Source organism: Leptonotus elevatus, chromosome 1 (genome assembly GCF_054856555.1).
Source record: "Leptonotus elevatus isolate MCC_2025b chromosome 1, RoL_Lele_1.0, whole genome shotgun sequence".
Taxonomy (NCBI): Eukaryota; Metazoa; Chordata; class Actinopteri; order Syngnathiformes; family Syngnathidae; genus Leptonotus; species Leptonotus elevatus.
The window spans coordinates 4,944,770-4,960,690 of NC_141239.1; the positions used below are offsets into that span (position 1 = coordinate 4,944,770).

At 39.8% G+C, this 15,921-nt stretch overlaps 1 protein-coding gene across 1 annotated transcript in view; it reads left to right on the forward strand.

Moving 5' to 3' along the window:
* Window positions 1-15,921, forward strand: part of tnr (tenascin R (restrictin, janusin)) — a 216,626-nt gene that overhangs the window by 133,474 nt on the left and 67,231 nt on the right. Inside the window, exons 11-13 of the mRNA XM_086071928.1 lie at window positions 10,022-10,141; window positions 10,278-10,421; window positions 11,805-11,920. Coding sequence (XP_085928054.1) covers window positions 10,022-10,141; window positions 10,278-10,421; window positions 11,805-11,920 — 380 coding nt within the window. The remainder of the gene's footprint in view (window positions 1-10,021; window positions 10,142-10,277; window positions 10,422-11,804; window positions 11,921-15,921) is intronic.

Here is a 15,921-nt window from a genome sequence, read left to right on the forward strand (position 1 = left end):
TATCTTCTTTCATCAGGCAAGGCTATATCTTTCCGTTTTACAGCAATTAGCATTAGAATATAGCTAAGATTCACCATTATTTACAAATCTATTTAGAAATGTGAGTAAGAAGCTTTTTTTTCAACATGGCCCTGGTTGATCTCTAGCATCTCTTGTGTTTGACTTGTTGTGTCACATTTTGCCAGAAAACCTCTAAGTTCACCACTTTTGAGGTGTTTGACTTTGGAAGTTCAACTGCAGGTCAGCAGGTATGGACATATGTGCGCGCTATGTGCGCAGATAAATAAAACTGATTTAATTGGAGGAAATTAATTCAACCACCTGGCGTAGTATTAATGCGTGGCATCTACCCGAGCCCCACAGATCCCAGTGATGCATTTGCTTTATAGATTATGTAGCGCTTTTTTTTTTTTTCCTGTGCCGGCCTCATTCGAATGCAGGCGGCGGCGTGTGCGACTCGCCGGACAGCAGAAGGTGTAGAAGCAATCGTTTGTCAAACGTCACATTCATCCTCGGAGAGAGGCGTCAACATTAGCCGCCGCTGAGTCGGCCTGGGAGACTCGCCCGTCTTTGTCGGATGCACCTCCACCCCAAATATCAGATCCTCCCCTGCCATTTGGGAGCGAGTGATGGATGAGAACAGACATGGGAGCAGATGACAGATGGGGCAGTATTCTGCGCTTGAGCCCTCCTCGCCGGCCTATTTATATCCGAGTCCGGTGGTCGGAATTGCCGATGCCTTTTCAATTAGATGTGGAAAATAGGCGCTGCTTTTTGCTGAATACCAAACAACATCGTCCAATTAGCGGAGACCTGCAGGTTGGCAGGCTGAAGTGCTTCCACGCTACGAAAAGAGCAGGAAAGCGGAATATGTTTCCGGTGGCCACCACACCTCCCATTATGAGGAATAATGGCGGCCGTTGACTTAAAATGGGAATGCTTCAGGCGTCAGATAAGAGGAAGTGTATCTTTACATGCGCGTCTATCCACCCACAAAGCAGCGATCAACTTGAACGGAGTAGCGCTTTTTTATCTTGACAGCAAAGGTATATCACTATCGTTCCAATAAGCTTTTTTATTACACGCAGATAAATGGAAGTTGACTTTTTAGCGTAGGCGCGCACAGTAGAAACCGATGATGCTTTATGATTCTTTTCATGTCAAACAAGTCAGACACATTTTTTAAAAACACTTTTAAATTTTCATCCACTCTTTGTCCAAGACGCTTAGCATACCGAGTACAATTGTGATGAAAATGTGTTTTATTTTAATTAGTAATTATTCAAAAGCGCTAACTTTTCACTCAAATATTAGACTATTTGGAGGAACAACGACAAGGTGACAACTCTAACAAATTAAATCTCATATTACCAAACAAAATGAATCATTGCAACAGTTGATCTTATTGTGTTAAAGCATATACGATTGTTAATTTCTCTTGTAATTTTTAAACTAATATACTTTACAGAAAGAAAAAAAACTAGGGGGCGTCAAATTATTTAAAGTTCCTTTAACGCCACTCATTTTTTTTAACGCGCGATTAATGACCGCCCCTTATTTGGAAAGCCTGTACTGGTGGAATTCTAATCGCAATGTCCACGTCAAAATTTAGAAGTAATACATTTAATAATAATGCATATATTTGTGGAGACTGACTGCAGTCAAGTTGTATTTTATAATTTAAAAAATATGCAGAATTTCACAGGTTACTTCATGTTAAATGTTAGATAGCTCTTAATATGTAAAAAAAAAGAAAGAAAAAAAGAAATGCACTGAGCTGTCACCAACGTCTTTAAAATGCAATTATGCCATCCAGTGGCAGAAAAATCCTCAATGCAAATCAATATCACACTCGTTTTTTTTTTTTTTTACAATACAGTACTTTTTTTTTAAACTCAATTTTTGAATTATTATGAAATGACTGTATCAATGCCTAAAAGATGCAGCCATATTTCTATTAGTTTCACATTTTTTCCACTTGTATGCTAATAAGAATATGAAAATTTAGGGGGGAAAATGTACGGTACATTTTATTGTACATTTAGAACAGATATAAAATCTGCGATTAATCGTAAGTTAACTATTAAAGTCATGCGATTAATTACGATTTTAAAATGTAATCACCTGCCACCCATAAAAATAACACATTCACTTTCTTCTAAGTGTACCTGAAAGCATCTCACACTACCATTTTGTGACTGCAAATGTAAACAAAATAGCGACCTGAACAGTAAGTCAGCAATAATTGTGTCACAAAAAGGTGAACAATCACATAGAAATAAACAAATTACAAGATTGACCCAGACATGCATGGTTTTACCGACAACACAGTTTATCTGCACAACTCAGGAACAACTACAAATTAGTTCAAGGTTAGAAAAAAAAATGACACAAAAGTTTCCAAGCCAGTCACCAATCGATATTAAGTTTGATGGACAAGAACCTCAACTAGGATAGTGAGTGACCCAGATAGTATAATATTAGGAACCATTTCTGACAGATTAGACCTTCTTCAGCATCTGGCACAGAAAGGGCTCCATGGTCGTGCTTCAATCTTTCTGGCATCCATTTAATAGTTCAACTAAAAATGTATAGTCTTCTGGTAGTTACAGTACTTTTAGTAGTTATTTTTTATACAGTGGAACCTCGGAGTTTGAACTCATTTTCGGAGTTTGAATACCCAAGCAAAGCAAGCTAACGGGTAGCCGAGTGAAGCCGAGCAATGCCGAATGCTCACGTTGCGGCAGTTGAGACGATGCGCTGCTCATTTCCCGTCAGATCGTGAAGACTCCCGTAGGTGCTCCATACTCTCGAGTGCATTTTGATTTTTCCACGACAATTTTCTTCGCCATGGGCCCAAAGAAAGGCAACAGTGCCAGTGGCAGCAAAGTAAAACATACAATGCTACGAACCACAGAGGAATTAGGAAGGAAATTATCGCGCAGTTGTAACTACCGTGTCTACTTCTGTAAATACTGGCACGAGGACCCCCCTTAGCTGTTCAACAACGTGCCTGACGTTAAACAACGCACGCAAGGACTGCTTAGTAGTCTAACAGTATGCCCAATGTAAAATACACAAACTCAGCACTGAACTAAAGCTAGCATTAACAGCATTTATCATACACTGATGCCATCACACCACAACAGGTAAGGTATTTTTATTGTTTAAATACTGTACTGTACTGTAAATGTAAAAAACGTAAATATAAATAAAAATGGTAATTTTTGGAGATTGGGAACGGATTAATTGTATTCACATTATTTCCTATGTGAAAAAATATTTCGGAGGTTGAACAATTCGGACTTTGAACAGCAGGAACAAATTATGTTCAAACTCCGAGGTACCACTGTATTTAAATTGTATTTTATATGGTGAGCATTAAAGAGGAAACGATTGGTGCCGTGACCCGGATTCAAGATAATGGATGGATGGATTATTTTGATGATTGACCATGAAAAAGGGGCCTGCAAAGGTCCATTCAATTATCATTGGATTTGTTGGAAAAGTGCTTGTTCTATTATTTTTCTGGACACCCCATTTCCTCCAACATCCCTGTGAATACGTCAATCCAAACATGAATGTCTTTGAACCTCATAAACGCAATCAGACATCATGGTGGCTGAGCAAATATAAATCTTATCCAAAGAACATATTTCTTATGTGATTTTGCAAGTGTGTGTGTGTGGGGGGGGGGGGGGGGTCAATGTTCTCCGAAGGTGAGGCCTAATGATATACTGACCTTTGTTGTCAGACAGAGATTTAACCATCAAGGTTTTTTAGTTGCATAGAATGTGATCTAGTCGCCAATAATAGAATGCTGATTACATCTAATGAGCCTTTAAGTCTCACCTTCAGATGGCTGCCGAATGCCTTTAGAAGGATACTTGCCTAAGTAACACTTCTTGCAGTTTTACAAAAGTCTCCGGCATTGAACTGCTATCGAGTTGGATTAGCACCATTTTCATTGAATTTAAAGTCAAGGTCCTATTTCGAATTTCAATCAACGATACCGTGTTGTGTCTTGGTCAAGAGCCAAGTCAGTTTCAGACAAACGTCATTTGCTGCCTTATAAATGCCCAATTCGGATTTTGTGCCTTCTGTGTATGAAAAGGTTTGAGAGCCATGTTTGGTAGATAATTGTGTGTTTCCCTGAAAGACATCTGAAAGAACACACTTGAGCACACTCGCGGTTGAACGACAAAATATTTGTTGCAGACGACCACAATGCGACTAAAGGCGAGTCAAAGTTGCTTCATCGATACCGTCATTGATATTTCCGAAGCAAAGTGCAGCGGTGCCTAACGTTTAGCGCACCACAGAACGGTTTCATGGAATAGAAGTAAATAAAAGCAAATCATTGAAAAGAACGTCACGCGTCCCAAAATGGGCGTTAGCGCAGCCATTTTGGCAGTATAGAAAACGCGTCTGCCATTTTGAGTAAACAGCAAATGGCACACTTGAGCTATGATTGACAGCTGTTATGGACCAGCTGCCACAACGAGGAGAGGCATATCATATATATAAGGATCAAGCATGCTCCAGGCTACCAAAAGAGGGAACCAATGCGTAGCCAATGTTGCCCTTTGTACATGGTGGCTGAATCAGCAGATGCTAACTGTTACCACACGCAAAATGTGGGGGAAATCATCTTTTTCGTTCATTTGTGCTGCTTTTAATAGAGATTGCACAGTTGAGTTTTATAAATGACCACCACCATAAAAAATACTTTTTACGGCATAAATGACGGCGGCGGCTGCTAAGTTGCTAACGTACCTAAATAACACTGCAAGACTTGCGTGAAACTGCTAACTAATATGGCATTTTGACCACAAATAAAGGGGAAATAAATTTGGATTGTACAAAATTGTAAAGCCTTTGTATGATCAGATTTGAAAGTATTCACCGGCAACAGAGGAGGTAATTCCACTAGTAGCGTCGCAGAGTTGGGAAAAAAAAAAAGCCTTCCTGACACTTCATCGGCAATCCAACAAGTCCACCTCGCTCGCGCATGTATATCATCTTCTTTTCATCAAAGTGACTGTCAATGCTCTCATGCGGAAAGCTGACAGATAAACGCTACTTTTTGCCCTCCTCACCGTTGTTGTCCATTAACGCTGCACCGCTACTTTCCTGCTGCAGGGGGGGCGTGTTCAGAGAAATAGTCACGTGACGTCCGGATCTCTATTGAGCTGAATATAATTGTTGTAATTTATACAGCATAAATAAAACGCAAAATTTAGATTTCTTGATCAAATTTTTTTGCAAGCAAATCAGTCTTTTTTTTTTTTTTGTTTATCTCCCAAAACAGAATCCCGAACCATGACCTCGGCAATGCTTTACGAAGAATAACAAAAGCACATTTAAATTGTCTCAATTACTTTCTTTCTTTTTTTTTATATTTGAATAAAGTTATCCCAACATAACATGACATAACATGCTAAAACTTATTTTTATAAGACTATAAGTCAGCATTGGTTCAAATCAAGTAAACAAATAAAATATTTTATTCTAGATTTTAGAAATTACGAGCATTCAAAAATACGAAAGTCAAAATTGCTCTGTAAAATGACCGATTTGAAGACGAGAATCATCCACGTTAAGCTTTAAGCATTAATACAAAGTAGTACAGTCGGCTAATTGGTTGACCTCCTACTGTATAATGAACTATGTTGTTGCTGTAGATTTCATTTACGATGTGTTCACACAAACTAGCAGATATCTGATTCATCTTGTTTTTTATTTTTATTATTATTATTTTTTTACACAACCATATCTGAATTGTGCCACTTTAATACTTTATTGTAAAACGAGATGTCAAACGAGGCCAAGTGTGACGCTAAATGAAGTTCTATCTAAACGAGCTGCTCTCCGATGACCTCTTGCCGAACTAAGATGGTCGAAAGTCGCATCGCTTCTGCATATTCAAACTTTGAAGTCATCATAAATGGTCTCTTGTTCAAAGCATAATATGCCGTCTGCCATCATCGAATAGTTTGTGTCTGTCACTGATGACTCCCATTTCACTGAATTGTTACCGCCTTCATTTAAGTGATGAAATATAGAAACGTCTCGCAGTCAGCAACTCAGGAAATCCCCGCTTCCCCGCTCCCCTCTCATGAGATTGACTGCTACAAAGTGACCAATATGCTAAACAGCCGGTGGCCATCTGTCACGGGGTACTTGAAAAGGCCACCAAGGTATCCAAAGGCTCCCCCGTGGAGGTTTCAGCAACTGCGTTGTAAAGTTCAATATCACAAGACGCATTTGCTCCTCCAAATTCTCCTTTATTCCATTCGTCTGATGTCCCTCATTTCGGACCGCCGCCTCCTCTCTTTTTATCTCCTGTCTGAGCGTCTCCCTCATTTCATCTACTCGTACCGTCGACGGCGTCGCGTGTGTTTGGTCTTTCCCGCCGTGCCTTTCACCTGTCTCCCTTCCTTCACCGTCGTTGTTTTTGGCCGGATGAACTGTAAACACTCTTGTTTATGCAGGCGCATAAAAATTCAACAGCACCTCTCGGCGCATGACTTGACTCGACGATTGCCACTTCAACCTGGTGGATGGACCGCGCTCTGCCTTTTGCGTTCACGCTTGCTTGCTCGCTCGCGGCTCTTCATTTATTTTTTCTCAGGATAGAAGAAACCCAACTTAGGGAGAAGAATGTCGATTTGAGAAGATGACAGTAGTGCATAGAACTATTGACGAGGAGTTCTCCCCAAAAGCCATAGGATTTAAAAAGTTAACTATTTCAGTTATAAAGATTCTGTAAAGTGAATTCAGAGGTTTGTTTCTAAGTATCTCACATTCAAACATTGTACATGTTTGAGAACAATAGCTGAAAAAAAGTGAAAAGATTGTCATACTCATTTGTGAAGATATAGTATTAAACTGTTTTCACCCTTATAATATCTTGATTTATTTCACGATATAAGAACTTGAGCCTCTGTTTTGCAACAGTGGTTATCAGGCACGATCGCAACGTGCAGTTAGCTAGCTAGCTAGCTTTGCCTAAACTCCGAAAATACATCTTCCTTTCGGATAGTCTGCTGATGTGGCCGCTTTAGAGCGAATCGTAGAATCTTTTCACGGAGAGAAGGTGGAAGAACGAGATTTTTAAAAAAATTAGGAAGTCCAATGTAAAAGCAAGCATGTGGACAGAGGTTTCGCGCTGGTAAGGCCGCTTTAGAGCGCCCCATTGTTAGCTGCAAGTGTGCGCACTCATCACGGAGAGAAGATGGAAGAACGAGATTTAAAAAAAATTAGGAAGTCCAATGTAAAAGCAAGCATGTGGACAGAGGTTTCGCGCTGGTAAGGCCGCTTTAGAGCGCCCCATTGTTAGCTGCAAGTGTGCGCACTCATCATGGAGAGAAGATGGAAGAACGAGATTTAAAAAAAATTAGGAAGTCCAATGTAAAAGCAAGCATGTGGACAGAGGTTTCGCGCTGGTAAGGCCGCTTTAGAGCGCCCCATTGTTAGCTGCAAGTGTGCGCACTCATCACGGAGAGAAGATGGAAGAACGAGATTTAAAAAAAATTAGGAAGTCCAATGTAAAAGCAAGCATGTGGACAGAGGTTTCGCGCTGGTAAGGCCGCTTTAGAGCGCCCCATTGTTAGCTGCAAGTGTGCGCACTCATCACGGAGAGAAGATGGAAGAACGAGATTTAAAAAAAATTAGGAAGTCCAATGTAAAAGCAAGCATGTGGACAGAGGTTTCGCGCTGGTAAGGCCGCTTTAGAGCACCCCATTGTTAGCTGCAAGTGTGCGCACTCATCACGGAGAGAAGATGGAAGAACGAGATTTAAAAAAAATTAGGAAGTCCAATGTAAAAGCAAGCATGTGGACAGAGGTTTCGCGCTGGTAAGGCCGCTTTAGAGCGCCCCATTGTTAGCTGCAAGTGTGCGCACTCATCACGGAGAGAAGATGGAAGAACGAGATTTAAAAAAAATTAGGAAGTCCAATGTAAAAGCAAGCATGTGGACAGAGGTTTCGCGCTGGTAAGGCCGCTTTAGAGCGCCCCATTGTTAGCTGCAAGTGTGCGCATATCATGGAGAGAAGGAAGTGGAGCAGGATACAAACAAAGAAAGAAGTCCGATGTAACAGCCAGCCTATGGACAGGGGCTTCCACACGGTCGTGGCCACTTTAGAGTGCCTCATCAGTGTGGAAAATCCGAGGCTCGATTTTTCTGGATTTTTAAGCTTAATTTTATACATTTGGTGTTGTTTATATCATTCAAATCATTTGGCGGGGTTGTTAACTATGCTTTTCTTTGTGATTTGCCAAATTTAGAAATTATTTTCACTTTACAGAGAAACAAAAAGTTGTGAATGTTATGAGGGGAAAAAAAGGTCAGAAGAAAAAATGATATCCGTATTGAAAAGTCATAATCTTGTGAGAATAAAGTTGTATTATCCGTAAATCGTAATATAAAAGTCAGATGGAATAAAGTCATATATTAACTAGTGAATACATAGTCAGCAGACAACAAGTTGTTATTACAAATTTGGCCCTCTCAGTCCCACCCCATTGTAGTTCCAAAATGGTGGTCGTACATTTTTTTACGGCAGCAAAAATGAAAGATGTAACCATTGTGACGGCCGGCGACATGTCAAGCAGTGTCAGAAATTTTGACAAATCATCTCATGGTGTGTCTGCCTCTCACTGCCGGCTACCATAACTGACAAGCGAATCACCCGATGAGTAGCACAGCATCCATACAATCACCGCCTCTATCATCAGCGCCGAACACAAAGGAGATAGCAAGATAGGAGGAATGGCGAAAAAGTTGTATATAAGGTTATAGGAAAAATGTGACTCGCATCCACACTGAGTGTAAAAATGCATCTTTAGCATAAATCACACATTATTTCATGCAGGATAATCAGTTGTTCGCCCGAGAGTCGGATGTCACCAGCTGACATGAAATAGTTTGCGAATTAGGTTTGAGTAAAATATATTTTAGTCACAACTAAAGCATTGCTCTGTATTGATTAGCAGTGAGCAGAGAAACAGTTTTACAGCGCATTATAGTCTCAAAAACTTAGCTGAACTTGTGCTACAGATTACTTTGCTAAAATATAGAATTTATATCAAGTACAATAAACATGTTGCAATTGATGTCACTGACTACATATCTGATGTTATTTATGCTAATTTTATTGGTCAGAGTTGTAAATGCATTGGATTATAAAACAAGGTTCCTTTCAAGATGTTTTTCAGGATTTAGCGCACGCACTCATTACCTCGATCTTGCTTCTGGCTATCTTCAGTCCGAATATATAAACATGCATCTCAATAAATAAGAATTAGAATATTTTATATATTCCAGTAGTTCAGTTGAAATGGTGATTCAATAGTGTGCACCGTCTAGTTTTTCATTTATTCCTCACCTAAGAAAGGAAGGAAGGGAGAAAAAGAGAAAGAAAGAACGCTAAAATTACTTAGCAGAAAAGTGCATATTTTTTTAAAAACCTGGAATTTAAAGCATTTACACTTGGGGCTGATTTCCTTATGCCATTTGTGTGCAGCATAACAGCTAAATGCTGCTTCACCATGTCTACTTTGAACTCTGAGCGCCAATAATTGACCCGAGTGAGCAGACTTCAGAGCCCTACGGGGTTTCAATTCCAGTAGCATGTCTTTAATGTAATCAGGACCCAAACCATTCAGTGGTATATAGATCAGTAGCAAGATTTTGAAATCTATTCTACAGCTGACTGGTAATCAATGTAAAGTCTTTAGAACTGGAGGATATGTTCTTCGTTCTGGTCAGAACCCAAGCAGCAGAATTCTGAATGAGCTGCATTTGTTTTAAGCTCTTTTGAGGGCTCTAAAGCGCCAAGGCCAACCCGAAGTCAGTCTTTTTTTTTCTTTTCTTTTTTTTTTTATCCACCTTTTCTGCTCGGCCTTCTCTCTTTGCTGTGCATGCACTCATGGCCAACGACGCGGTACTCTGAAGCAGTCAAGAAAATCCGAAACTCCTTTTGTGTCACGACTGAATTCGCTCATTCTCCTTCAACAGTTGCACCTGCCATGAACCTGAAGGTCCGAGGGGTAACAGATAGAGATATCGAACTGGAGTGGGAAGGTTCCGTGGTCCTGACGGACTTTCTCATCACCTTCACGCCAAGCAGTCCAGGAGGTGAGTCTGGAGATGGCCGTGAATGTCAAAGCGCACTGGACGCCTAAAAAAAAAAAAAATCTGTTGACAATAAGCTTCTAAATAATTCAAAAGACCAACCTTTTTGTGTATTTCCCGTCTATTTCCCGTCTCTCAGGTATCCAACTAGAAATGCGTCTCCCAGGGAATACCACATCCTGCACTGTCTCCGACCTGGACGCAGGCGTGGAGTACAACATCAATGTGTTTGCCGTCATTAATAACAGCATCAGTGTTCCTGCCAGCATTACTGTCGCAACCTGTAAGTGTGGCGCCATGTTTTATTCATTTTCATCTTGAATGCATAAAGAAAACAAATACGGTACGCTCCCGAGCATGGACAGAGTGAGGATGTCACCTGCGCCACCTGCTCCCCATTTCCTCTCGCTCAAACACGCTGGAACAAATACAGACACACGCATACACACACACACACGTACATAGACTTGGAGGTGTTTTGCATCCACACTTGCAGATACGAGAATTCAGCCAGTTTATAAATAAGGAATGGAAAGCACAGCATGTCGCCAATATTTTAGTATTTCCAAATCAGAATATGGTACAGTATTTGTATTCATTCATAAACTTTCGAGGCAACTTTTCAAGTTCACATGACTTTGTATTAATGTATATGTATTCTTATTCTCTCCAATTTATATATATATATATATATATATATATATATATATATAAAAAAACTGATTTTATTAAATTAATCAGAAACAGTGTAGGCTTTGTTAATGTGCTGAAAAACTATGTTTTTCTTTCATTTTTAAGATTTCTAACATTCAACTTAAAATTGGTAGTCTATTGTATATACAAGAGTATGTTTTCATGGAAAGCATGAAATTGCCTGGATAACCCCAAACATTCAGTACACGTGTGGACAAAATTGTTGATACCCGTCTGTTTCAGGAAAAATAGTCACTGACAAAAGATGAAGTGGACAAAAATAAAAGTAACTACATCTTTACTGAAAATCGGATATTGCCTTATTATTGAAGTTAAACAGAATGATTTTTTATGAAAACTGGCAAACAAAACAAACAAACAAAAATGATGGTACCTTAGTATTCTGTTGCGCGAGTCTTTGAGGCAGTCAGTCCAATCAAACCATTTCTGTAACCCTCAATGAAATTCACAACAGGTATTTTTTGGCCTACTCCTGTTCTTAGCAATTCTTGAGGGTTTTTAGCCATGTTTTTCACGTCATACTGTTGAGTGACAGAAGAGCTGCGGCTGAGACGCACAGTAGCTTCCTGTGCCTGGAACATCATATTTGACTCCAGAATAATAATTAATTGTCTCATTTCATTGAACACTGCGCATATTCAAAACAATATTATAAATAGATATTCTATGTCCTCAAAATGGGTCTCAGTACTTGAGCTCCGTATTTAAAATGTAAATGGCTTCACGCATAACAGAGATCAAAAGAATAATTGTTTCAAGAGCAATTAAGAAGTATCTTTGGAAAGGTTTACCAACCTATTACGTGAAATGTCATTTGGAAAGGAGAGGCACGGAGCAAATTAATGCATGAGGGAAAAGTTCAACATCGGACACGTCGAGCATGCGATGGATGTGATTTATGGGCCGTGCGGGTCACCGAAGGAAAATAATCCGTCTCTCGTTTCCACGCCAGACCTCTCTAATCCAGACGGTTTATTCTTCAAATCCATCACTGAGACATCAGTGGAGGTCCAGTGGCAGCCTTCCTACTATTCCTTCGACGGCTGGGAGATCAGCTTCATCCCCAAGGTACGTACACTGCGGCATTATTGCTAACAGTCTATTAAAGAGTCCGTTTGCAACTTTTACTGTAACTGCAACTGCAACCAAGATTTGATTGTAGCCTCACTTCACAAACGTCCCACGTGAGTCTCTGGCCAAAGGCAACCATTTCTGAGTGTGGTTGAAATGACCATTTTTAACACTTTGAGCACCGATGACGTGAAATGTTGTCAATGGGGAATCCTAACAAGAAGCGCCAGTGACCGAAATTGTCGTCAGCAATTTTTTTATGCGAATGGGCTGAGAAAATTCTTGGGCAGCTTTTGGTTTGACAAACTAGTAAAGAACAAAAAAAAATACTATGGCTGCATTGAGTTTCTTTTGGATGAGATCACCGCGTATCAAAGAAATGCGGAAACTCGTGAACATGGCGGATCTTTGGAAACGTGACCGTTACAAGCAGCTTGTGATTGATCAGTGTTTGTCACGTCCAATCTACTACAAAGAGTGTCACAAAAGAGAAAAAAAAAGATGATGGTGATTATTTCAATTTAGAAGTATTTTATTTCAATTTAGGAGCACAAGTGATGATGTAATGTTTTCTCCCCTCTTCATTATGTGGGCATTTATTTTTCATCAGAGAAGCACTCATGAATCCTGTCAGCTGCCTGAGCTCTTTCAACCTGTAAAGGATCATGTCCAATTCCTTCTTTTTATGCTTCTGTTCGCTCGTCTGATAGACAGCAAACAAGAAATTGTCTTTTTTTTCTTCTTCTGGAAGTGGATATTCCATCTTGGTTTCATTTGAGCAAATCTCCTGAAGCCCAAGGTGACGTGTCAAAGTGAGGCTGCGAGGATTTGCCTGCAATATTATGAATGTGCCCGCGAGTGCTTGTGATATGATTGACACCTCATTGGTCACGCCTTCTTCTGTTTAGGATTGGTTGTTTTTCTCCAGGGTGTGGTGGTTTCTTGAAAATCAAAGTAAAGATAATAGATGGAGCCAGAGAGAGTAGATTTTTTTTTTATGCTAGAGAAAATTAACTACTGACAATTTTAATGATTTGTGTTTGTTTTCCAAATGGCGTAAAGAAAGACACGGATCCTCATGAGGAGCTTTGATGAGATTTAAGAAAAATACACAAAATGGATGATGACTTTAAAGAGCAAAATATGGCAATGAATTGGTTTTGCCCAATTCAAAGTCTGTTTTGAATTCGACTGCCGGATTGTGTGAAGCTTATTAGCTATTAAAAGGATGATCCGGTAAACCCTTTTGAGAGCACCACCCTTTGTTAGACCGTAGTCAGACTGGGTCCAAAGCCAGTAATCAAAAACCATTCTCCTTCTAAATCTGGCGGTAAACTCAGGTACTCTGGGCACTTTAATCTCAGTCCTCTCACAATAATTGGTTTTCTCCTTTAAGGTCTCCTATGGGGGAGATGTGCTTTGGTTTGGCCGGTTTCCGGATCCTTTTTTTGGTATTTCTTTCAAGCCCTTCAAAATGTTTCCAAGCACAAAAAAAAAAACAGGTCCCTCCTAATTTGATTTCATTGCTTTTAGCGCTCCCTTCTGCTTTCTCCCCATCCAGCCTTTCATGGCGCTGCCCTCTTTCTCTCTCTTTCCAGTAACATCCAACGCCCCATTCATCCCTCCATCCCATTTTTACTCTCCATTTTCCACCTCCTCGCCGTGATCTCCAAAGCGCCGCCTAGCCCCAAAGGTAACCTCCATCCTCTTTCACCTCGCTTTGCTTTCCTCTTTTCCCTGCGAGCGGTCCTCACTCCCCAACCCACCGGCCCTTTCTTCCTGCACTTTCGCAGCCGCCAGGGAAATCACATTAGGAGTTTCGAGTCCTGCGCTGTGAATTTAATCCAGCAATAGGGGATTGTGAATTTTGACAATCTCCTAATGGGAATGTGCGTTAAAGCCTTTGCTTGTGCAAACTAATTTGTTGCCTTTTAAGGAGGGGTGAACTTCACATTTTGCAACTACAGCGGAGCTGACATTTCCACATTAAATCATTTGCGGGGCATTCTTTAAAATAACACGTAGATTCAGTTTGCAAGAATTGTTTAGTCGTGAAGTTTAGCTAATGAAACCTGCCCCAGAAAATACACAGCAAAAACAGAGCACAAAGTTTTACTGAAGAATCCGAAGTGCATTTCAAAACAGTTCTAAGATCGGGATGCATAATGAAACATTTGCACATTACGTAACGTCGTCGTGAACATGAAGTTGTGTGAATTGATGCTTGTGGCTTAAACACAGTTCAAAATGCACGTTGTGACTCATCCCGACACTTTTGAAAGAGAAAATGGCAAGCAGACGCCAGATCTTTTGCAGCATCTTGTTGCCTGTACATCCCAACAGCTTGTGATACATATGCATCATTGGATGCAAAACTTGGAACTTTGAAAGTTCAGAGGCTTTTTATCGTCAAGTGGTCTTTGAAATTCGGTGGTTTTGCTGTTTAAAGTTGTTCAAGTAATAGGAATTGCTCATTTAAATTCATATTCTTTGTGACTCCTTCGACTGCACAGGTGTCGCACTGTTGCCAAAATGGTTTCTTAAATTTATGAGCAAAATATCATCATAAAATATCATCATATACCATAAAAATATGATAATGAAATGCAGGGACAATTACAGTGTGGAGTACTTTGTCTTAATGCTTATATACATGCAATATGACAATACTCACCGGCATATATTCTTTATCCTCTTTGAAAATAAGTAATACACACAATAAATTTGACTCTTGTTTAGAGTGGCACCAAATAGACTCAGTTTTAGAGTAATATAGAGTAAAATAAAGAATTGTAAAAAATACAAAATAAAAGTGACTCAAGGTAGGAACGAACTCGCAACCTTCAGCTTGGGAGACAGCCGATCTACTCCCTGAGCCATGCAGCTCCTGCTTTTTGCTAGTTTAAGCTGCAGCTGATTTCATGGTTGCATGGAATCTTCCTAGCTCCAAGAGACCAAAAACCATGTCTTTGGTATCTTGGAGAAAAGCAGTAGGAGGGGCATAGATCAGGTCGTAGTGTGGCCGTTTCACAAGCTGAAGGTCGTGAGTTCGTTCCTCAACTCTTGATGTGTTTTTTTTGTCTTTAATTTAGTATTTTACTCTCTTCCTTGTGTAAATCTCAGCCTACTCTAAAACTGAGTCTATTTAGTTCATATCTAAATAGTCAAATTTACTCTACAGAATTTACTCTGCAGTAATACCAAACCATAATGTGGCCCGTGAACACATTGCATACTTTTGCCTCTCTTAACAAAATGATCCAAAGCTGCCCTTTCTCTTCTAATAAATGAACCAAACATGCTGCGTCAAGTGTCATTAAAATCACTCATCAACTGAAGCAAAATCATGAATCAACAACAAAACACAAGAACAGACAAGGACCATACAATTTTAATTGACCGTTCATCATCAAAGTGACCTTCTCGTAGGAGGGAAATTATTACTAAACAATGAGCAAAATGTAGCCGAAAATTCATTGTTATGCGTAATCATTTTGTGGTTCTTATTGAAACGTTACAGTTGTCATTGTCGCTGCATGGCTATCCTGGCAACGGAGCTTGCAGTGATTAATTGAAATTGATCGCATCTGTAATTACACTTTTTACATCCCGCGACATGAGCCTTCATCTTGCAGGCTTTTAGGGAGGAGATGCAGGTGGAGCATCTGTCTGGATTTCCTCCAGCTGTGCGTGTAGTTATAAATTTGTGGGTTAGAACAGTGATTCCCAACATCTGCGTGTCTGTATTTTTGTTTATCTATCCATGCCTGGGACGTGCACACAAAGCTAGGATGCATCCATATAGTTTGTGTTTAAATATTATCCATTAAAGTCATCATTTGTATTATTTGTATTCCTTCACCCAATGAAAATTAACAAGGAAATCAATATGGAATCAGATAAATAAGCAGATAAATGGAATTGGAATCGCTAAATTCTTATCAATTGCCATATTTAGCAGTAAAGGACTACTTGGACTACCAAGACGCCACCATGGT